This window comes from Choloepus didactylus, chromosome 16 (assembly GCF_015220235.1).
Source record: "Choloepus didactylus isolate mChoDid1 chromosome 16, mChoDid1.pri, whole genome shotgun sequence".
NCBI classification, from domain to species: Eukaryota; Metazoa; Chordata; class Mammalia; order Pilosa; family Megalonychidae; genus Choloepus; species Choloepus didactylus.
Genome location: NC_051322.1, coordinates 31,346,106 through 31,371,529, shown reverse-complemented (window position 1 = coordinate 31,371,529; position 25,424 = coordinate 31,346,106). Strand labels below are relative to the sequence as shown.

The 25,424-nt window shown below is 36.2% G+C and overlaps 1 protein-coding gene across 4 annotated transcripts in view; it reads right to left on the bottom strand.

Moving 5' to 3' along the window:
* DYM (dymeclin) overlaps window positions 1–25,424 on the bottom strand; it is a 448,453-nt gene that overhangs the window by 273,441 nt on the left and 149,588 nt on the right. For all 4 annotated transcript variants that reach the window (XM_037805588.1, XM_037805586.1, XM_037805584.1 and 1 more), the window contains 2 exons: window positions 24,467–24,592; window positions 22,697–22,839 (listed from right to left, as the gene is read on the bottom strand). In XM_037805588.1, the coding sequence (XP_037661516.1) occupies window positions 22,697–22,839; window positions 24,467–24,592 (269 nt within the window). The remainder of the gene's footprint in view (window positions 1–22,696; window positions 22,840–24,466; window positions 24,593–25,424) is intronic.

Genomic DNA, 25,424 nt, shown 5'->3' with positions numbered 1-25,424 from the left:
TTTGCAGTTTGGGGATGTTGGTGAAAACACTGCTATGAACCTTTTGCATGTATCACTGAGAGACACATGGATATATTTCTGTTGGGGATACATCCAGGAGGGGAAATCCAGCAATTATTTTTGCCATCTTAAAATGAATATAAAACAGCAACTTATACAATCTTGAACTGTGGCCAATCATGCTATAATGTCAGGAAGGGGGGGGAAGGTCACTAACAGTCTCACTTTTATACATATGTTTACATTTAAAGCCTGCCTGAAATATCTAGTGACTGTTAGTTCCTAAAACAGTTTTGTGTCAAACTCAATTTTTCTAACACAAAACAACATGATACTACTACCCGTAACCTGTCTTCCCAAAGGAATGCTTTAACCATCTCAAAAGAGAGAAAAAAATACATCACAAAGGAACAGAGTAAAATGTTTTTAAAAATTCAAAGCATAGTAAAATATTTATCCACCTTTGTAGTTTGAAGTCTGTCAGAATCTCTGATTTATAATCTGGCATAATATAAGCCCATATGGAACTTTTTAAAAGTTTAATTCCTTTAAAAACAGAAAATGGCACAACGTTAAAGAAAAGTTGAAAGAATCCAATGAAATCATTCGTATTCATGAAGACTGATACCTATTTAAAAAAATGAGAAACAATGAAAGGTACTAGAATTTATTTGTCTCAGTAAAATTCTAGATTTGTACATCCCTAAAATAAATATTCATGAGAACCTATGATGAGCCAGACACTATATTAAAGCATAAAGCTTTATCAAAGGAAACAACATGAATCAGAAACCTTGTACCCTCAGGAGATAAATCCTATCTCATACATACACGCAGACATTAGGCAAATAAACTGTGGCCCATGAAATGAGAGGGACACTGTGAGTTCAGAGGACAGAGAGCTCTTCCTTTGATGAGGCCCATAACTGGTTCCCAGTAACTTTTGCTGTTGTTGTTGTTAACATAGAGATCATACTATATGTTTTTCTTCACGTAGACATATTGGAAACTTGGAATATCAGAACACATAGATTTACCATATTGTTTTTCAGAATAACATAGTTTATGGATATTATGGATTTACCATAATTAACTTACTATCCATCTGTACTGGTTTGTATATATTGTGTCCCCCAGAAAAAGCCATATTCTTTAATGCATTCTTGTGGGGGCAGACGTATTAGTGTAGACTGGGTTGGGACCTATTGGTTCAGTGTCCATGGAGATGTGACCCACCCAACCATAGGTGATAACTCTGGATAGTTTCCATGGAGGTGTGGCTATGCCCATTCAATGTGGGACTTGATTAGTTTACTAGAGCACTATATAAGTTCAGACAGAAGGAGCGAGCTTGCTACAGCCAAGAGGGACACTTTGAAGAATGCACAGGAGCTGAGAGAGTAGCTGGAGCTGAGACAGATATTTTGAAGATGGCCGTTGGAAGCCGATGCAGACATTTTGGGGAACGCCATTTTGAAACACCTTCGGAGTGAGCAGACACCAGCCATGTGCCTTCCCAGCTAACGGAGGTTTTCTGGATGCCAATGGCCTTTCTCCAGTGAAGGTACCCTTTGTTGATGTACGCTTTATGGCCTTAAGACTGTAACTTTGTAACCAAATAAACCCCCTTTTATAAAAGCCAATCCATTTCTGGTGTTTTATATTCTGGCAGCATTAACAAACTAGAACACCATCCTCCTGTAGATAGATGGTTGATAATATATTTTTGATGACAAAAATATATAAGAATGTAGTTCTTACCAATTTATGATATAACCTATGACATACAGACTAAACAAATTTCTTACCTATACAAAATTTTATTTTTTTAGATTTTCTAGGTATATAATCATATCATCTGTAAAAGGCAATTTTCAAATTTGATTTTTCTGTAGCCATACTTTAAATTTTTTAATAGCCATATGTAGCAGCATTTTTGTGTGTTAAATTACATTAAAGAAGTGAATGAGGAAAAAAAAAACCCAGGTTTCAGGCTTTTGCAATACACTGCACCACTCAGAGAGGAGAGAAACAAAATCCAGTTGGCTCAGAAACTCCATTCGTCTCAAATCACTTATAACCTGGTTCTCAGACTGGGATATATGAACTCTTTAAGACAGTCTGTGATGTGCCCCAGGGTAAACAAAGCACTTTTTCCCGGAGCATCAATTCTACACTAATATTTCAATAAGGTTAGTTAAGTAATATAACTGGCATGTAACTGCATATTTTTAGCAATAAAATACATGAATATGTTTACTGGAGTAGAACTTAAAACATGCATTAATTTTTAAGACAAAACATGAAACCTGAGCTTGTGCCAAGTAGCTTCTGGTAAACTCCAAGATCCTTAAGGTTCGGAACTCACTTGCCTCAGCTGTTAAGGGTAGGCTTCAAAAGCCTGTCAATGGCTCTATGGCTTTCCCAACAATGTGTGAATTACCATAATTCTCAGAATTCAAGGTCTGCTTAACAACAGCATGAAAGGTTTTTTTGGAATTCATTATGTTTTGCTGTTGTTTCCTTGACTGTGAATTTAAATGTTTTATTTCGTGAAGAGGGAGAACAAGGTTCTCTTTTATCCCACTGTCTCCTGGTTGCAATGAGGTTCTAATGAAAACTACAAAAACTCATCCTAGAAGAGGTATTTATTTGGTGCAGGATCTATTATTTTCTGTAGCACACTAAATAATTTAACTAGTAGGGTCAGTTTATTCAAACACCATAATTACATGGAATTCTGAATAGGAAGTGAGATCTGGCAGGTTTGTACAGGTTAGTGTGAAATCCCGATACATCCCAAAGTAATTTGGGCCAAAAATAAAAATGTATTTGCAGGGGACCCTGAGGAACTGGGGGAAAATGTGGAAATATTAAACTTTCCCACCGCGGTTATTACGGATATTTCTCACTAACATTGAGGACTACCAATTTAGTAGGCCAAGCCCTCGATCTTGGGGCTTGACCTCATGAAGCTTATTACTGTAAAGGAGAGGCTAAGCCTACTTATAATTGTGCCTAATGGTCTCCCCCAGAGAACCAATTTGTTACTCAGATGTGGCCTCTCTCTCTAAGCCAACACTGCAGGTAAACTCACTGCCCTCTCCCCTATGTGGGACACAATTCCCAGGAGTATAAATCCCCTGGCAATGAAGGACATGACTCCCAGGGATGAGCCGGGACCTGACATTGTGGGACTGAGAAAATCTTCTTGACCAAAAGAGGGAAGATAAATGAAACAAGGTTTCAGTGGCTGAGAGATCTCAAATGGACTCGATAGGTCACTCTGGTGGGTATTCTTATGTGCTATACAGACATACCTTTGTAGTTTTTAGTGTATTGGAATAGCTAGAAGGAAATACCTGAAACTGTCAAACTGCAACCCAGTAGCTTGATTCTTAAAGACGACTGTATAACTATGCAGCTTACATAGTGTGACTGTGTGATTGTGAAAACCTTGTGGCTCACACTCCCTTTATCCAGTGTATGGACAGATGCGTAGAAAAATAGGGACAAAAATTATATGAAAAATAGGGTGAGATGGGGGGTGGAATATTTCAGGTGTTCTTTTTTACTTTTATTTTTATTCTTTCATTTATTTATTTATTTAAGTAAGGAAAATGTTCAAAAATTGATTGTGGTGGTAAATGCACAACTATATCACAGTATTGTGAACAACAGATTGTACACTGTGGATGATTGTAGGGTATGTGAATGTATCTCAATAAAACTGAATTGAAAAAAAAAAAACTTCATCCTAGAAAGCTGGTTTTTTATACCACGGCCTTGTTTTCATTTACTATAAGGTATCACCCAAGTACATAAGTCAGGATTAAGGCAAGTTACAAGTAACAGACCTGTGCAAAAATGGCTTAAACAAAAGTCCAAAAGTAGGTGCAGCAGTTTGTATGCTGCGTCATGATGTTCAAGACTCAGGCTCCTTTTATCTTGCTGCTCCACTCTGTATGGTCTCCATTCCTAAGGATACTCACGGTCTAAGACAGCTAAACCAGCCCCAGCTATCACATATTCATTCGGATCAACAGAGAGAGAGAAGTACATCCACTCCCTTTAAGAACTCTACCTGTTAAGTTTGCCCATAACACTTCTGCTTACAAACCACTGGCCAAAATATAGACCATAACCAGTTGCAAACCAGACAGAAATGTGGTCCATTCTTGGTGCCCATGGAGACAGCTAAAAATGATGAGATGGGAGCAACTAGCAGTCATTTCCTCACTAAATTTAGGTAATCCTTTGACATGTCCCAAAGACATGCCCTTTCTAATTGACATGATGGAACAGCTCGTTTGCCTTCCATATCCTTTCCTTTAAGTCCTTTCTTTAGCTTAGCTCAGGGGAAACAACCGTGCCCAAATAAACAGGGAGCTTTATTAACAACATGCGAATTGGCAAGAAATACTGGTAGTCTTACCACCACATCCTCCCTTTGAATACAAGCAACAGGATGCTTCAAAGCATGTGCTATTAATCACAAAGCCAAAAGGAGGAGGAAAATAACTTTGGCTGCTCTACAGTAAGAATTTCCCTGCTCTCCTGATGTGATCAAGTCAGGAACTTAAATTAACAGAAGTAATAGACTGGATTTAAATTGTGCCTTTCTTTATTGGGACTCAAACTTTTCAAATACATAGCAGAGACAAAGACTGAAAAAATTAGAAAAAAACGGAAACAGTTGACTTTGTTACAGTGGTAAAATTATAATCTTATTTTGTAAATTTCACAACTTATAATGCTCTTTGTGTGATAAATATTTTAAGATTGTATATACACATACTCATATTTGCATTTATTTCTTACATGTGGAGACAGAAATAGATATTATCATAAAAACACCATTGGTTTTGCAGTCACACATGATTTTAAAATCCAGTCCTACCATCTACTAGCTGTGTGACTTGATGAAAATTACATCTGTAAAATAAAGAACACAGTACAGGTCATTTAATTTGCCTGTTTATCTCATTTTCATCCCCTATCTATGATCTGTATTGTAGGGGACTAGAACCCTGGAAACCACATTTTTCAAACTTTGTTGCTGGCTGGCTTCAGGTTAGGGCCTGACAATGGGACGTACTGGCAGGACACTGGGAGGGGAAAAGAATGGAGAAGGCATTTTACTTTTCCTGCTGGTGAGATTTCGGACAGATGTTCAGATAGTAAGATACCTGTAGGAGCAGAGCCAGTAGGTTCTCTTGCAATGTAACACACAAATGATGTTCACCACAGTGTTACATGGAATTGCGCAATATTAGAAACCATCAAGATGACTAACAATAGGCTGAAGGCTAAATAAACTCGGGTGGATCCATATGATATACCATTAAAATCATATTTATAAAAAAATATAATTGCTTGGAAAATACAGCAAATTGTTACATAAACACGACAGGACTAAAAAGAAGACACTTGTATATTATAATTAGCCATCATGTCTGTGCTGTGACTGTATAGCCAGACAAGGGCCTGAGAAAGATGCAGAATCCAATTGTATATCATTTAAATGTCTATGAGAGCAATGGCCCGTTCAGACAGAAAAGAATAGAAAATGCAATAAAGCAGAAAAAAGCATGGAATAAGTTGGCTCACCCTGAATGGAGGGTTGAGGATTTTTGCATATACTATGCATTCTCAAAGGCAGTGATTTCACCCCATAAATAGATATACAGTATATCTGCAGTTTTAAATTTTCATGGTGGGGAGGGGTATGGCAGTTAGAAAAAAATGACCTAAAAATGCTCTTTGGGGGGTGGGGGGGCAGAATAATCACATCAGCCTTAATGTGGCCAGTAGACACTAATAGATAAACTTGGTTCTGGATCATACATTACAAACATTTCATCTTTCTCTTTACCAGGGAAAATTTTTATCAAACTAAAAGGAAAAAAATTCCATCATGATTATAATACAATACAAAAAGGACAAAAATAAAAGTAAAGAACGAGTATATAAGAAATGAATATAAAATTATAAATCAAAGGCACCCAAAGAATAAAACACAGTTGTCTTTTGTGCTACTGTTCCCCATGGTAAACTAACAATAGGTAAAGTACTTTACTCCTTATTAAGCATTACTTTACAAGTTTATGAGCACCAGTCCCTCAACTTTTTATAGTTTCACCACCTATAAACAGAACCATAAAAGTATAGTTTAGCTTTGCCTGTTTTTGAACTCTCATACTGCATCTATTCTTTTTTGACATGCTTCTTTCATTCAGCATTGTGTGGTAAGAGTCACACAGGTTTAGGTGTGAAGCTGCAGTTTCTTCAGCTGCATATAATGAATATAACACTCTTCATTCCACAGTTGACAGTCACTGAGGTGCTTCCAGTTTGAGGCTATTACAAATAATGTTGCAATGAACCATTTTATTTATGTTTGCTGGTGCACATATGCAAGTTTCTCTAGGGAATGTAACTATGAATGGAGGTGCTGGGTTGCAGGATATGTGCATATTCAGCTTTACTAAATAATAACCAAATATTTTCCAAAGTAGCTGTAACTAATTACTCTCTTAACAAAGAGTTCCCATTGTTCAACCAATGCCTCCTTTTGTAATTCAAATGCAACATTTAAATTTAAATGTCTTATACTTGTAAGAGCTAATGTCTGCAATTGTATCTGTTTTCATATTTGCCTCATTTTGAAACAGATTTCATTCATTTTCACTTCATGCAAAATAACAGGGTAAAATCTCCAGTCTGATAAGAATTATCCATCTACACACAGAGAACCAGCAGAAGAATTAAGATATTTGTATTCTATGACATTGCAACCTCTATATAGCCCTGGCAAGTATCCCAAGTATCCCAAAGCCATTAGCCTCTTCACTCCCTTCTGTTTCACTGATTCTTTTTATGTGTTCTAATCATGTTTACTAATACTGCTTATGTCTTTAGTCACAGGACATACCATTATAGGCTCCATAAATTTAAATTCCAATGCACCAAAATATTTAATGGTATTTTTATCTGTCAGAATTGCATCTGACCTGCCTACCATGTATGGGGGGAAAATAGGTACACCATCATCTCTAATAAGAAAACTGTACTTGATTTCTTAAACACTGAATTTTATTTAATATAAAAAATGTGATTTTTATAAACTTCAGACAGTTAAGTAAAATAAAATGGTTTCCTAACTTTGGGCATTGCTGGGAGAGACCCCTTTCTGAGAAAGGATTTTCCACAAGACAAAAATAACTGACCTGCAGGGACTTGCCAAGAAAATGGAATAAAGGAACATGCCCTACAGAACTGCAGTAATAAACTAGTTTCAGTCCTGCGAAGACAGTTTATCAGATTGGAGATACCACAGTAATTTATCAGATTGGAGATACCACAGTAATCGGTGTATACCTGCTCCCCACTCTGTAAGACCCTTTCTATGTAAAACGGAAACTTAACATCAGCCAATGAGAACATTTCCTTGCTTGTTTCTGCGTTCATCCTATACAAGCTTCCCCTTTCTACTTCCTCTGGTGGAGCTCCTTTTTACGTTCTGATTGGGATGCTGCCTTGGATTCATGGATCACTCAACAGAACTGTGAGATCCTAAACTGCACGAAAAGTTTTTCTTTTAACAAGGCACAGCAATGAAGATGTTCTTTCCAAAGAACTCCCCCAATTTCTACCCAGCACTGCTGCTCGTGGAAAACTGTCAACATTCAGGGTCTGATAACTTCAATTAAGCCGTTACAAACACTTGACTGCATGAAAAACTGAAAGATGTTTTTTAAAGTTTTCAGAATAAACACATTTCAAATAATCAGCCCTATTATTGTCTAATTTGACAGAATTTAAATAAGATGCAAATATAATTAAAAATCAAATGCTAGACTTGAAGGATTGTACCATTTTGTTGTACCAAATTACAATCTGAAAACATCTCTCAGTAAAAATCATGCAATGTGAACCCTACATGTTAATGCTGTGTTTACTACTGGACTAAAGGAAACCAGTCCATGGGAGAAAACCCCTGAAATAAGTGTTTTATTTTTAAAATAAAATACTTGTTAAAATCACAAAAGATACCCTATTTGGGACTGATGTAGGCAAGATGGCAGAGCAGCACGATGGTGGAACAGATAGCTCAAAACTCCCATGCCCCAACTAAAACATCGAAAAACAAGCCAGAACTGTACAAACCAACTCTGTAAAACTCTCAAAACTCTGGAAAACAGTAAGACTTTACAGCAACCAACTCAATCAAGAAAAAGGCAACTTAAAGGCAGCAGGAAAGCTTCGTGGCCCTTTTACTAGCCCTTGCCCCCACCCCATCCCGGTCAGCAGTCTCTGCGGCAGTTCTCCAGGCAACCCGCATCCCCAGGATCCCTAGTCCCTGGTCCTGCGGTTGCAGAGCACCCTTTATTTGCAAATCAGTGTGTATGGCTGTTCTAACCCTCTGGTGGCCACCTGAAGGACTGACCCAAGGCACAGACTCTGTTTCACCTATCCTGGAACTCACTGGGGGAGGTAGGCATTGCTCAAATACACCTTAAGGGAAAAATGAAACTGCACACCCTACATGGGACGTGACTCCCAGGGGTGTAAGGCCCCCTGGCAACATGGGACATGGTTCCTAAGGATGAGCCTGGTCCTGGCATCATGGGATTGAGAAAGCCTTCTTGACCAAAAGGGGGAAGAGAAATGAAACAAAATAAGTATCAGTGGCTAAGAGATTTCAAATAGAGTTGAATGATCATTCTGGAGGTTATGCTTATGCATTATATAATATTCCTTTTAGTTTCAAGTGCATTGGGACAGAAGGAAATACCTGAAACAGTTGAACTGTAAATCCAGTAACCTTGATTCCTGATGATGATATAGTATAACTATATAACTTCCATGGGGTGACTGATAGTGAAGACCTTGTGATTCTCATACCATTTATCCAGTTTAAGGGTAGATGAGTAATAAAATAAAGACAAAAGAAAACAAATAAATAATAGGCAGGGATAAGGGGTATGGGATGCATTTGATGTTCTTTTTTAATTTTTATTATTTTTTTCTTTTTCTTTTTTTCTTTTTTTGTGGGGGTGGGATGGGAATGAATATGTTCTAAAATTGATTGTGGTAATGAATGCACGGCTATGTGGTGATACTGTGAGCCACTGAGTGTATTCATTGGATGGATTATATGGTATATGAAAATATCTCAGTAAAACTGCATTTAAAAAAAATCAAACTACAGTCACCTAGGGTGAAAAATTATAGTGGAAACTTAGAATAGGCCCTAAAGCCTCGGAGGAAAAGCTGTGGAGAGATTCCTTGGGAAATTAGGGCAAAGAGAAGTACCTATGTATTGGGGGAATTTAGAAAGCATGCAAGACAGGCTCAGAAAACACCTGAGAAGACTCCGAGATTTCACCTAGGCCGGTCTCTGGGCTCACTGCAAGCCTGGCCAAACCTTGAAGGATAGCCCCAGTGCAGAGCCCGTCTGCAGAGAGGAGAAGGGGTTTGTCAGTTTGTTTGGGGTTTTCCTGTTGTTTTGGTACACCTCCACAAATGTTCATAGCAATTTTTTTTTTTTTTTTTTTTTTCTGATACATGAAATTTTATTCAGAGCTTACTTACAGGGTGAGGAGTCATGGAGAGATCATGATGGCTCTCTCAGGCCAGGCAGACATCACATTCGCAGGGAAGATGACCCAGCGATGCAAAAAGGACAGAAGCCCTTTTATGAGGGTTTAAGACAAAGACATTCCTAAGGGTGGGGGGAGCATTGATGCAGGAACAGGTCACTTTGACCTGAGGGGTGGTATAGGAAGGACTAGAATAACACTTGAACAATTACATTTTGCTTTTTTTGTGAGATTAATAGCCACTTGCTTCCTGCCTGCTTGCATAAAGTTACATTATAAGGTCAATTTACCTTTTTTCTCTTTATTGGCTTAGAAAGACAATAGGTTAAACATTTAGTTGCCTAGGTCATGCAGACTGCTGTACATCAAAGATCTGCAGGCCTGTTTTGCTCAGGCCACGGGTTGCTACAACAATGTTAATGCCTTCCTCATAGCAATTTATTCATAACAGCCAAAAGGTGGAAACAGTTCAAATGTCCATCAAAGGGTAAATAAAATGTGGAAAATACACACAATGGACTATTATTTAGCTATAAAAAGGAATGAAGTTCTGATACATGCTACAACATGGATGAACCCTAAAGACACGATGTTGAGTGAAATAAGCCAGACACAAAAGCACAAATATTGTATGACTCCACTTACACGAAGTATCTAAAATAAACAAATTCCTGGAGACAGAAAGTAGATTAGCGGTAATCAGGGATTGGGAGGAGAGGAAATAGGAGAGTTATTGCTTAAAGGGTATACAGTTTCTGTTTGGGGTGATGAAAAAAGTTTTGGTAATGGATAGATGGTAGCACGACAGTGTAAATGTAATTAATGTCACTGGTTAAAATGGCAAATTTTGTTATATATATGACAAAACTTTTCAACAATATCAAATCATTGGTAACAAATAAACAGCACTTTTAACAAGCCTTAGAAAAACATTTCTAGGATTTCATATGAAATTGTTTTTATTCCATATCCTTCTTGGTAAATATGAATTAATTCATTTGTTCCTCAAATATTTGTGGTATATAAGAGACCATCAATCTTCCCTTCAAATCTGGTAAGCCATTTCTAGAAACTGGTTTACAAGTGGCAGTCAGCAAATTACAACAAAAAAAGATAAGTTAATATTGCATTCTGACCCTATATTACTTTCAATGAATATCATTTAATAAACTTCAAAAAAAATCTAAATTCTGAAACAATACTTTTGTCAGAGAGCAACTAAAAGTAAAATAGTTATATTACTACCTTAAATTTAAATTCAGTCATTTTGCATTTTAGATGCTATTCTATATGTTCAACATATCCCTGCAAGGAACCACTACAAGGAAACAGTAAACCGAAATTAATTATATTTGTAAGTCACAAAATGAGTTCAGTCCTGGAAAATGATGAGAAAAAAATGCAATTCTTTCACCTGGTATATAAAATCTACCAAATCATTTCAAATAAAAATGAACCGAGAATGTAATTATTGTTTATAAAGCTCTTTCTTTTTTCAAAGTTCAAAGTGATTTAATTAAAAATCTGTTATTTTCACAACTATGCCTGTTGCTGACTGCCACATACTTTTTCTCAGACTGTAGTTTCTTCTCTTCCAATGAGTCACCCCACTAGAAGCCAAATTGAAGAGAAAAATAACTGCCATAGAAAATAAATTAAAACTACTGCATACCACACCTATCATAATGAATTCAATAATTTTCTCAATAACAGCAATTGGGGGAAATCTTCAAATTTAACCTTATTAATTTCTGTATTACAGCATTTGCCCAAACAAATAATCATTACTGTTACTACTGTGGCCTTATAATTTGGCCAGACAGCCATCACTGACAGCAAAGGAGGAAAAAACAAAAAACAAAAAAAAAAACATTTTTGATGGCTCATTCAAATGGAAAAGCCATATATCAGAAATTATTGTGTAAAACTTAGTTCTTGTGATGGAAAGTGCAGTTTGTCAGAACACATTTAATTAGGTTTGGCTCTTTAAAGTACTAAAGACTCAGTTATATCACATTACAGCTTTGTCTTATGACTGAAAACATGCAAGACATTTCAAAATCAACTCTTCCTTATTTCACCCTTCTTTTAGGCCTTAGAGATGATTAAAAAGCTTGAAAGTATGTTAAAAGTTCAAGGTCAAAGGAGTAAGAAAAGAATCAAAAGAAAAACTGAATAAATGCTATAAGTTATTTCTCTTCCTTATGCCATCAAATGTTTGACCTAATTATTTTAATGACTATCTGATATCTCTGCTATGAATGCATGAAATTTATATTTTCATAATTTACATTAACATCTGGGTAAACTTATAAAACACCATAAGGTCATTGGGGTTATTATTTCTACTCGTATTCTTTTAAAAGCAAAAGTTAACTTAAATATTACTGCGTAGTAACTGTTACCAATAGCGACCATTTATTGAGTACCTACTAAGTGCCAGGCTCTTTACCACACATTTGCTCATTCTATCACCTCAAGCATCCTTACAAAGGAAGGTATTATCCTCATTTTACCAAGAAGAATTTGAGTCACTGAGAGGTCAAATAAACAGCTCCAGAAAAAAGTCCGTAAAGGACAGACCTGGCATTCAATTTTAGGTCTGTGTAATACCAACATCCTTAGTCCCACACTTGTACCACTTTCATTGATACTGAATTATCATCATCTAGAGCCAGCCCTCCAAAGGACTATATATATATGGTGAACCCCCACCCCCACCCCCAAATTAGAAAAGAAAACAATGTTTCAATCACAGAACTGTGGCTTTAGGGCTCCTTAACATTTTGGAATGCCTTTTGTTAACCAATCAGTAAAGTTGAAACGGGCTATGAGTGATCTACCTTACCACCACTAAACAGGGTTGCATTTAAAATAAAAAAAGACTGGAGCTGAAAGCTGCCTTAGCTGTCAACATAAAAAAGCCATCAGTGGCCCCCCGATCTGAAAATTTCAGCCAGGGAAATTACAGCCTAGCCTCCTTAATCCTTTACCCCCACATATAACATAACAAATCATGTAGGTGAGGGTCTTAGGTAATTTGCTCCCTAGAGCATCTTTAACAGGATAAGGTGTTATGCTTGTAGATTAAGGTAAGAATTAACTATCAGTTGCATTACTGACTATGATTGCCAGTATGTTCCACTTTTATCTCAGATTAGCTTAACATTTGAAACATTTACTATAATTTGGCTTGGGTCTACACGAAGTCTTTTCTTTGTTAAAACCTTTGGCTAGTTTTCTAAGCAAATTTTCAAAAACCAACCATGATAATCTTTCAGATAAATTAGTAAATAAAAAATGGCACCATCGCAATTGTTGCCAAGGCAAATTCAAGTAAGAAGCAAGGAGAAATCTCTTGTGGGCAGTATCTATTTAACAACGAAATTTTCCTTTCTATCACTGGCCAAGTTTTGCACCACATAAAATAAAAAGCCCATTGGACAAACAGCAAAAACATGGCTGGTCTGTTGATTTTTGTCAATTTTTTAAAACAATTTACATATATATTTTAAAGGATGAGCAGACCAAAGAGATAAAAACTTTTTAAAATTTTTAATTATATAAATTTGTCAAAGATTTTCTGATAACTAATTGTTCACCTAACAAAGTTTGTTTTCTTTCAAATTATCTTGATTTTAGCTAACAAGAAGCAGCAGAGCTGCAGTGCAAGTAATAAAAGTTATTTACATGAAGATTGATGTATAGTTTCAAAGAAGTGGTTTTTTACACAATATCTCATATATTCATCACAATAACCCTGTACAAAAGGTCTTATATTTATCAGCATTATAACTCAGTGTAATGAGGTTCAAAGAGTTGAAAAACTTGCCTAAGATCACACTGAGCTGGGACTCCATCCCAAATACTCTGATTCTAAATATCAGGCACTGAAAATCTATCCTTATATACACAAGGACTTCCAGGAATGAAAGGGGAGAAAAGGCAGCTGAGAGGTCCCTATGGTATAAACCAAAGAGTGGAGGTCTTGGGAAAAAAAGACCAGGGTTTGAACTCATAAGAGCTTGATTATGAGTTCCAATTTCATGAAGATCCTGGGGTAAGTCCTAAAAGTCAGGGAATCTATAGGAATCCTCATTAACTCTGAAGTCTGATACCTGGGAAAACCAGACAACTGGCCTCACAACAAATCCTCACCGGCTTTCCAGAAAGTGAAATCTATTTGTTGCAGAATAGTTACAAAAATTCCTAATTATATTCATTTTAGTTATTTTACATGTCCTCATCTACAGAAATAAACACTCCACAATAGAATTAGAATGTGTCACTCTCTCTCAACATGGAACCAAGGACTTAGGCCTTAAAGCAAGTGGAGCCAACATATTTGTTTAACGATGACCCAGAGCTGAAAATAAAAGCAAATCTTAATCTTTAACTGGAATTATGGACCACACCACACCTAACAAAATTAAATCTAATTGCAATACACTGAAAGAGGTCTGTAACTATATAAAAAGATAGGGCATAAAAACTACAAGTGTGGAAAAGACATAGATGATACAATTGACAATAAATTCATTAACTGAATATTAGCAGTCAAAAGAGTTTTAACGGACATATAGTTTAGAATAAAAAAATACAATGTCCAGAATCAAAGAAGTAAGAGTTCCAATCTATTCCATGCTGGAGTATTGTACTTACTGTTAAGACTTTAAGAAAAGATCCTGATATACTGGAACTCACTGGCAACAGAAAGCAATAATGATAGCAACCAGGATAATACAAAGGGTGAGGGTCATTTAAGCGCATTAGAGCTGCCTGAAAATTGAACGTATTTCCTCAGTAGTTAGTAGTATTAGCTCAACCGTCTGCCATGATGGGCTCACAGCAGAACAGATTTAAGTACAGTAGTGGTACTAAAATGGACCAGCTATATCAGAATCATCTAGAATGCTTAGTGAAAATGCATATTATTGGGCCCATTCTCATCTCTAATGAAAGAGAAATTCTGAGGCATAGGTACAATGCACATGTATTTTTTTTAAGTATGCCAGGTGATTCTGCTAATTCAGACGTGTTTGGGAGCCACTGCAGGACTTCATCATCTCTCTTACTCATGTGATTCATTAAAAAAATACCAGATTATTTAAAACTGTGGTACTCTTTTCTAAACAGTAAGGTGATATGTCAGTTGATTCTTTTTCCATTTTGTCGGTATATTAGAGGAATACATAAACTAGAAAACTATAAGGAGGGAGGAAACCATTTTTTCTTGTACTGAAAGATTATGAATATGGGTTTGTTTGCATATATTATAGATAATATCATGTAAAGTAATATATTAATGTATAATTCATTCTATACATTTCCAGTGAAATAAAGAAATCACACTTGAACAAAATCTATATGAACTAATTTTCATTACTTTCATTAACTGCAAATACTAAGAGACAATGGTAATTAAAAAGTAATAATTCCACCAATTATTTATTACATTCTGACCGAACATTATCCAAGCAGTCACTGTGTAATGTAGTGCCAATAATCATCAGAAAGAAGAAAGGTACTGATGCATCATGGAGCTTTTAGTTTAAGATAGATAAACTGATAACAGAGTAGTTACAAGAGTAAACTTTCAATTTCAGTGCAACATAATGACACTGTACTTAAGAAAAGAGTTTTAAAGAATACAGAGGAATATTTCCATTTCTTTATTTTTATTGAGGCAGAAACAAAAGCCTACCTCAGATTTCTCTTTTAGGGTAGCTAAATGTTAAATTACTGAGGTTGGTAAGTGTACCGTGATTGCTTAAGAGACATCCCCTTTTGGGAAATACACATTGAAGTATTTAGGGGTAAAGGGCCCAAAAAAATTGAATGTGTGTGGGCGCGCATGTGTGTAGAAAGAGGGAGAGAAGACAATATGAATGATACACAAATGAGATAAAACATTAAGTCAATCTCCATTAAAGATAAATGGATGTATCTTGTATTATTTACTTTCTGCAACTTTTTTTGTATGTGTAAGCTTATTTCCAAATAATTTCCAGTGTATAGGCAGATGAATAGTAAAATAAAGACCAAAAATAAATAAATAAATAATGGGGGGGATAAGATATGGGATGTTTTGGGTGTTTATTTTTATTTTTTTGATTTTAGGTTTTTTTTGAGTAATGACAATGTTCTAAAATTGATTGTGGTGGTGAATGCACAACTATACAATGATACTGTAAGCCACTGATTGTATACTTTGGATGGATTATTTGGTGTGTGAATATACTTCCATAAAATTGCATTAAAAAAAAAAGGAATGATCACAATTGAAGTTGTTTCCAAATCATAATCTATCTCATATTCAAAAGGTATTTTCTGGTTCTCCAAAATCAGAGTTATTAGTTTAACCACCCCCTAAAAACTCATACCAGCTTCTTCTTTTACAAGAGTCTAAATTTAATATTCTATGCAAGAAACAAGCAGAATTCCAGTCTAATTATTAGTTTATTTTGGGCTATTGTTACCCTCTCTTTCACCTACTTTATCTTTGGTCAAAAATTAATGCAAAACCATCTGTGCAAAAAAAAAAAAAAAAAAAAAGTGGAAGGAGAAAATTTTGAAAATTAACAAAATATTAATTATTGAAAGTGGATTATAGGTACACGGGGGTTCATTCTACCACTCGCTCTATTTTTATATACCTTTGAAATTTTCCAAAGTTTAAAAAAAAAAAAAAAAAGACACCAAAAAAAAAAAAACCAAAAACCAAAATCAGAGTGGATGAAATCATGTAACTACTAAAGTGCCTGGCAAACAGAAGGTATTCAATAAATTGGAAGATAACATATTGATTTCAAACCTATCTGAGTGTAGATTCGCTTTTGCGATTTAATTAAATATAACATATTTATTGATATGTATTTATTGAGATGTAAAATGCTCTGCTGGACAGCACAGTGAACACCCACACACAAATCAAGAAGCATCTTACAACACTCAAGGACCCGGGCTGTGACAAAGAGGCAAGACAGAAAACGCGCAAGAATCAAACAAACTGAGCTCAAGTGCAAATCAACATCACACTTTCCTATAAGATCTGAGACACACAATTTCATAACTAGGAACATCTCTTCATCTATCTACTAAAAAGATAAAAACATCTATTTCACAATGTTGCTATGAGATTAAAGCAAGATAAACAAAAAGCCGCTCTAAAAACTCTGAAGTGTTATACAAATGTAAGTTCTCATTTTCTTGTAGGGAGAGTGATGCATGTACCCAAAGCAGAGTGTTAAATGCCACAGGAAAAGATCACATCTAGTTAGGAGGGAAAAAGAAGTCCCCGTGGAGAAGGTGATACTTGAGATGGACCTTGATGGGTTGGGCATAAAATCAATAGTTGGAGAGAAGAGGAAGTGGGATTCTAGGTTAAAGAAAGAATCCAACTTAAGGCAAGAAAAAGGGAGAGCATCAGGCATGCATAAAGTAATACAGTTTTTGCTAGAGTCTGGGAAACAAATAGTAGAGTAACGAGAAATACCTCTGAAAAAGTGAGAATAAACTGGAGAAGGCCTTGGCTGACCCCTGAGAGAGTGGGGCATGCGGCTCAGCACTCATCTGGGCCCCAGCTCTAACTCGGGGGTTCTCTTCCTCCTCTGGGGGGGCCAACAAAACCACGGGGTCAGGCTCGGGAAATGAGGCACTCTGCTTCAAAGGGAATCACTTGGGCAAAACACACACTGTGCATGCTGCTATGGAAGGAAATCCTTTCTTTATCCAGGAAAAATTTAATCACAACTAAAATTAACAGACTCCCAAAGAGTTTACAATTTACGTTTGGCTTCAGAATATAATTTCTTTTTCAGTGAGGAATTTCCAAATTATATTTTTCTCAAGCCAATATTAAAAGAAGAAAATCCTTTAAATGTCACAGAAAAGATCATCAAAAGTGATAACACACCTAAAAGTCAAATTTTCTTTGTCAACTTGATTGATTTTCCTGGCATGTAGTTTAATACAAACTTAAATGATTGTGATCTTTTAACCTTTTATTTTGTCCACAGAACATAGCTTTACTTTTCAGAAGAAGAATTTTTTTTATTATCTTTTAATAATATTTTAAGTCACACCCATGCAATGAAACCAAAATTACTCTACCATGGTTTATATTTTTAGTTTAATGAAGATTTTGGAAGAAAGCTACATAAAATATCTTGTGTCTCTAGCAGTCTAAAATTCTAAGTCCATATTAATGCCCTTAACAAAGTATTAAACTTAAAAATTTGGGGGAAAAACACCATTGAATCATTTAAACTTACATGGAAATAATCTCAGAGGTCATCTATCCCAACCTTCTCAATAAGGAAACTGAGAAATAGGAAAATAGTTTCCTGTTTGTTTAATGGCAGCCATTCTAACCGGTGTTAGATGGTATCTCATTGTGGTCTTAATTTGCATCTCTCTAATAGCTAGTGAAGCTGAACATTTTTTCATGTGTTTCTTGGCCATTTGTATTTGCTCTTCAGAGAACTGTCTTTTCATATCTTTTGCCCATTTTATAATTGGGCTGTCTGTACTACTGTCATTGAGTTGTAGGATTTCTTTATATATGCAAGATATCAGTCTTTTGTCAGATACATGGTTTCCAAAAATTGTTTCCCATTGAGTTGGCTGCCTCTTCACCTTTTTGAGAAATTCCTCTGAGGTGCAGAAACTTCTAAGCTTGAGGAGTTCCCATTTATCTATTTTCTCTTTTGTTGCTTGTGCTTTGGGTGTAAAGTCTAGGAAGTGGCCGCCTAATACAAGGTCTTGAAGATGTTTTCCTACATGATCTTCTAGGAGTTTTATGGTACTTTCTTTTATATTGAGATCTTTGGTCCATTTTGAGTTAATTTTTGTGTAGGGGGTGAGGTAGGGGTCCTCTTTCATTCTTTGGATATGGATATCCAACTCTCCCAGCCCCATTTGTTGAAAAGACCATTATGACTCAGTTCAGTGACTTTGGGGGCCTTATCAAAGATCAGTCGGCCATAGATCTGAGGGTCTATCTCTGAGTTCTCAATTCGATTCCATTGATCTATATGTCTGTCTTTGTGCCAGTACCATGCTGTTTTGGCAACTGCGTCTTTATAATAAGCTTTAAAGTCAGGGAGTGTAAGTCCTCCCACTTCGTTTTTCTTTTTTAGAGTGTCTTTAGCAATTCGAGGCATCTTCCCTTTCCAAATAAATTTAATAACTAGCTTTTCCAAGTCTGCAAAGTAGGTTGCTGGAATTTTGATTCGGATTGCATTGAATCTGTAGATGAGTTTGGGTAGAATTGACATCTTAATGACATTTAGCCTTCCTATCCATGAACATGGAGTATTTTTCCAACTTTTAAGGTCCCCTTCTATTTCTTTTAGTAGAGTTATGTAGTTTTCTTTGTATAGGTCTTTTACATCTTTGGTTAAGTTTATTCCTAGGTACTTGATTTTTTTAGTTGCTACTGAAAATGGTATCTTTTTCTTGAGTGTCTCTTCAGTTTGTTCATTTCTAGCATATAGAAACATTACTGACTTATGTGCATTAATCTTGTATCCCGCTACTTTGCTAAATTTGTTTATTAGCTCTAGTAGCTGTATCGTCGATTTCTCAGGGTTTTCCAGATATAAGATCATATCATCTGCAAACAATGACAGTTTTACTTCTTCCTTTCCGATCTGGATGCCTTTTATTTCTTTGTCTTGCCGGATTGCCCTGGCTAGCACTTCCAGCACAATGTTGAATAACAGTGGTGACAGCGGGCATCCTTGTCTTGTTCCTGATCTTAGAGGGAAGGCTTTCAGTCTCTCACCATTGAGTACTATGCTGGCTGGGGGTTTTTCATATATGCTCTTTATCATATTGAGGAAGTTTCCTTCAATTCCTACTTTTTGAAGTGTTTTTATCAAAAACGGATGTTGGATTTTGTCAAATGCTTTTTCAGCATCTATTGAGATGATCATTTGATTTTTCCCTTTCGAATTGTTAATGTGTTGTAATACACTGATTGATTTTATTATGCTGAACCATCCCTGCATGCCTGGAATGAACCCCACTTGGTCATGGTGTATGATTTTTTTATTGTGTCTTTGGATTCGATTTGCAAGTATTACGTTAAGGATTTTTGCATCTATATTCTTTAGGGAGATTGGCCGGTAGTTTTCCTTTTTTGTAGCATCTTTGCCTGGTTTTGGTATTAGATTGATGTTAGCTTCATGAAATGAGTTAGGTAGTGTTCCATTTTCTTCAATGTTTTGAAAGAGTTTGAGTAAGATTGGTGTCAGTTCTTTCTGGAAAGTTTGGTAGAATTCCCCTGTGAAGCCATCTGGCCCTGGGCATTTATTTGTGGGAAGATTTTTGATGACTGATTGGATCTCTTTGCTTGTGATGGGTTGGCTGAGGTCTTCTATTTCTTCTCTGGTCAATCTAGGTTGTTCATATGTTTCCAGGAAATTGTCCATTTCCTCTACATTATCCAGTTTGTTGCCATACAGTTGTTCATAGTATCCTCTTATAATTTTTTTAATTTCTTCGGGATCTGCAGTTATGTCCCCTTTTTCATTCATTATTTTGTTTATATGGGTCTTCTCTCTTTTTGATTTTGTCTTTCTTGGGGTAAAGTAGGAACAGGTTGGAAATAAAGCAGTTATCTTAGTTTAGTTGTCTTTTTCTTACTCCCTTGTTATGGTCTCTTTGAAATGTTCTTTTATTGTATGTTTTTGTTTGTTTTTTTTTTTCTAATTTTTTTTCATACAGTTGATTTAAAAAAGAAGGGAAAGTTAAAAAAAAAAACAAAAAAAAAAAAAAACAAGGAGAAAAAGATGTAGTGCCCCCTTGAGGAGCCTGTGGAGAATGCAGGGGTATTGGCCTACCCCACCTCGATGGTTGCTAACATGACCACAGACATAGGGGACTGGTGGTTTGACGGGTTAAGCCCTCTACCATAGGTTTTACCCTTGGGAAGACAGTTGCTGTAAAGGAGAGGCTAGGCCTCCCTATAACTGTGCCTAAGAGCCTCCTCCCGAATGCCTCTTTGTTGCTCAGATGTGGCCCTCTCTCTCTAGCCAAGCCAACTTGAAAGGTGAAATCACTGCCCTCCCCCCTATGTGGGATCAGACACCCAGGGGAGTGAATCTCCCTGGCAACGTGGAATATGACTCCTGGGGAGGAATGTAGACTTGGCATCATGGGACAGAGAACATCTTCTTGACCAAAAGGGGGATGTGAAAGGAAATGAAATAAGCTTCAGTGGCAGAGAGATTCCAAAAGGAGCCGACAGGTCACTGTGGTGGGCACTCTTACGCACAATTTAGACAACCCTTTTTAGGTTCTAAAGAATTGGGGTAGCTGGTGGTGGATACCTGAAACTATCAAACTACAACCCAGAACCCATGAATCTCGAAGACAATTGTATAAAAATGTAGCTTATGAGGGTGACAATGGGATTGGGAAAGCCATAAGGACCACACTCCACTTTGTCTAGTTTATGGATGGATGAGTAGAAAAATAGGGGAAGGAAACAAACAAACAAACAAACAAAGGTACCCAGTGTTCTTTTTTACTTCAATTGCTCTTTTTCACTTTAATTATTATTCTTGTTATTTTTGGGTGTGTGCTAATGAAGGTGTCAGGGATTGATTTAGGTGATGAATGTACAACTATGTAATGGTACTGTGAACAATCGAAAGTACGATTTGTTTTGTATGACTGCGTGGTATGTGAATATATCTCAATAAAATGAAAAAAAAACAAAAACAAAAACAAAAAAACAATAAGGGAAATAGAAAAAGAAAAGAAAATCCTAAAATGAGAAAGAATAAAAAAAAAAAAAAAAAAGGAAAATAAGGGACTTTTCTTTTTTGGCACCCAGTATACCAATGACATCACATCCCATACTGGGCTTCCTTTGGTATGACAAATAACTGAAAGAAAACCCAAAAGCTACCCAGAAATCAATGTTTACTTTTAAAAAAGAAAAGCCAAGTATTGCCATTTTTTTTGAGGAAAGCAGTTCAAGATTTCTAACATCCACACCCCACCTCCAAATCTCAACCACAATTTGAAAATACTCAACTTTTAAATATTTATACCAGTTTAATGATAGAAAACATAAAGCACTAATGGATTTATTAAGCCTTCCCATTTCTATGCTGCCCTGGGGAACCATGAATGAGAAAGCCACGTGCAGCTTCCGTATCGAAATAAGTTGGGAATTGGATAGGAGCAACATGAAGAACCTATGCTGGTCTGGCAATCCAGTTAACAAAGGCATGAATGACTGCAAATGTAATTCAATGCACAATATTAAAAGAAATCAAAAGAAGACAAATTCAGAAAGCCTGGTCCACAGGTTAATTTCTACTATCAATGAACATGTGTACTGTTTCTAAAGAGGTCTTTTAATCCAAAGACATTTCGAAGACTTGTATCTGCAAAGTTATCACAAAGTACCGTCTTTGCATATCCTCTTTGGGTGTGGAACACATGCCACAGCCACAATTCAGCTGTGAAAATCAGCTCCATTTAAAAGTTCTTCAAACAAGTGACCTCTGCATTTCACAATTTAGGAGACTGTATAGTGCTGGGCTAGTAAGTGCACCCACGCAGCCCTTATGACCGCCCAAGTGTTGCTCTAGTTTTTATTTCCCCTTCAGAATAAAGTATAAATTCAGGTTCTAAAACCTCACATGACCCAGGTCCTCTATACCACCAAATGGGAGAGGGAGGGGGGTGCCTGCCCTTTGAGTGCCTTTAGGTCTGACACTGTGAATGACAAGGGAGGCCTAACTGCAGGGTGGGAAAGGGCTTTCTTCATGTTCTAAGAGTTTCATTTTATCTTCACCATAACATATGTAATGTACATATTTACTAGCAAACATTCTTCTTGAAAAATGATGGTTTACAGATAAACTATTCACTATTTGCATATATTTAAAATCAATCAGCACAGAAAAGAAAAAGTAATATTTTAAACTACTCTCATTATTCCACATTTATCCAGCTGCACAGATTCAATATAACTGTTAATGGTGGTGACCAAGTTAACAGAATTTCTTATGCTTAATTAGACAAAATCTGTACACATCAAAGAAGGGAAAAAACCTGATAAAACTTACTTGCTACTCCTGATGCAAGTCCATAGAGCAGTCCGCCCCCATCCGTTTGCTGAGAGAAAACATGGGCTCCTGGAGGAGGTGGTTTTTCTTGTCTGATAAAGTTATACAATAAGGTTTTCACAAGTTTGCTGGTGTACGGAAGACTACATAAGAAGAAAAAAGAAAATCAAAACTCACATTTTCAGGGGTCACCTGATTCAGTATGATTCAGAAATCATTTTGCCATTAATAACATCTATGTAATCTATTAATAGAGCACTGTTGCATAACAGTGAAGACCTCATGTATAATCTATATAACATTGTGAGATGTTATAAATTCCATGCACAATATAGTATCTGGCACTATGAGGAAGGTAGTAATGTAGAATCAGCAGGGAAAAGACTACACTTCTTAAAATTATGAAATTATTCAATCTATGCATGCATACAAAAATAAATTCACATGTATACAAAATTTTTAAATGTTTATACTCTCTACTTTTAAGATGGAATGGGACGAGAAAGGAGAGAAAATAGGTGAAAAGGGACATGTGTCCACAAATTGGTGATTAACCAATTCCTGCAATCTAAAAGGAATTTTTTAACAGACTCTTGAATGTACTACTGAGCTTTTTAGAAGATGGCTTCCAAGATAAACTACAAAACTCAGTAAAGAGCACACAATGGTTTAAATATATGGCACCACAGTAATACCACAAAAACCCAAAAATCTGAAAAACAAGACCAATAATATCCTCTACATCTAAGAAAAAAACAACGCAGCACTTCAGGCACTGTGAACAATGAAGTTCACCGAGTCTTGTGAAGCAAAGGAGCTCATCCCCCCCCCAATTCCCAGCACTTCCTCAAACCCAAGTCACACGCAGCATCACTGTCAGAAGAGGTTCAGATGCAAACTTTCTGGCTCCAAAGTCCAAGCCCTTTGCTCTTATCAGCGATTCACGAATATGTTCCAAAGAGCCCTAAGAGGTTCTGTGAATGAGCCACATAAAATAAACGAAGTAAGAAGGTACCACAGAGGTAATCAAGGTAGCAAGAAGGATGTGGAAAAAACAAAGCTTCCAACTCCCTGCACACTTTAATCAAAGCTACTTTATTTATATTCATTTTACATTTTAAAATTCTATGGAGTTTATGTCAACATAATGGATGTGTATGTGTTTATTTAATATCTAGCTCTTCCCATCACCGCCCCCTAGGAGCTTATAAACTTCTGTTCAGCAGCATAGCCCCAGACCCTAACACAATGCTTGGCACATGGCAAACACACAATAAATATCTCTTGACTAAATGAAGGTAAGAACAGTCAATTAAAAGGCTGTTGGAGTGGTCCAAGTACATGAAGATACGGGGCACACATTATAGAGTTTCAAAGGGACTAGTGAGAAAAGGGAACTGCAAAAATAATTTTGAATGATCAAATATGAGTTGGCTGATTAGACATAGAGAATGAAGGAGGAAGGAGGAGGAAAGAAGAGGAGAAGGGGGGAGAAGACAAAGGAGAAGAGTGACTTCAAACTTTCAGTTCTACAAAGTACCCACTAAAGAAGGTAGCGAAGCTGAAGTCCCAACAGGTAGGGAGGGATGGATGGTTTGAACAGGGAAGCAACATTTGGTTGCACGTGTGTTAGATTTAAAATGATGTTAGAACCAGAGGAAACATTTAATTGATAACTGAAGATAAGTGATTATACTCAGGTAAGAGGACAAGACCAGAAATACAGACTTATACAATAAAAAAGTAGACAAATTTAAAATAGAAACATACCATCGACCCTGCATCAAATACTTTTGACTGATGCTCTGTCGCAAAATTTCCTTGTGGAAGAGTTGGCAGGAAAGGAAAACAACCATTGTTGATATAGCTTCTACTGATATTTCATATGTAATATCTCTGGAGAAAAAAAGGGGGAGGGGGATGATTACTTTAGAGATTAAGATAGTGTTTTCTAAATAAACTTACAGTAAAAACCCTAAATCCAAATAGTCAACATTTTTCTGGGTTATAAAAAACACTAACATTAACAAAAATTAAATCGAGAGAAAGCATTAAACCTTTCCCAGTCACTGGCTCCTGTAATTGGGTCAAGTATCCCATTATTTCCTTTTTTTTTCAGTTCCCATCTCCTTACTAATGACAAGTCTATAAATGTACAAAGGAGACAGTTACCCGCAGTGTTCTGCTTTGAAGATCCACTTTAGAGCTCTTATGTTGATCCCGTTTAGCTATAATCCAAAAACGAACACTCAGATTGTAAAACTGAAGAAAAGTCACAGGATAGGGAAGAAAACAATGCCTTTGGGGGTTGATAATAGCATTACAACCAGAACAGTGTATATTCCAGGATCTTTTTCTCAAGGCTAACTTTGCAGGTACATGAAATGAACAGTACAATATGAACAGTGAAGAGATTATTACTGTTTTATTAAGCATATTTCTATTATGAAGGCCTTCTCTTGTCCTCCTAAGACCATTAACTCCTTTTACAAGCAAATCTTCAATCAAATAAAAAAGAAACAAAACTTTGGCTGAGCAGGGGAACACAAATAGAAATAAATGTATCAAGAAATCTCAGTTACTGCAAAAGTTTAAACAAGATTATGGTGGGGAAAAGTAACATGTTAAGACCAGGAAAGTAGAAATCTCACCAACACAGCAGAAAGAAACATAACTACAAAAGAACATCAAAATATTTTTAATTATAAGATAAAACATAGGACCGTAT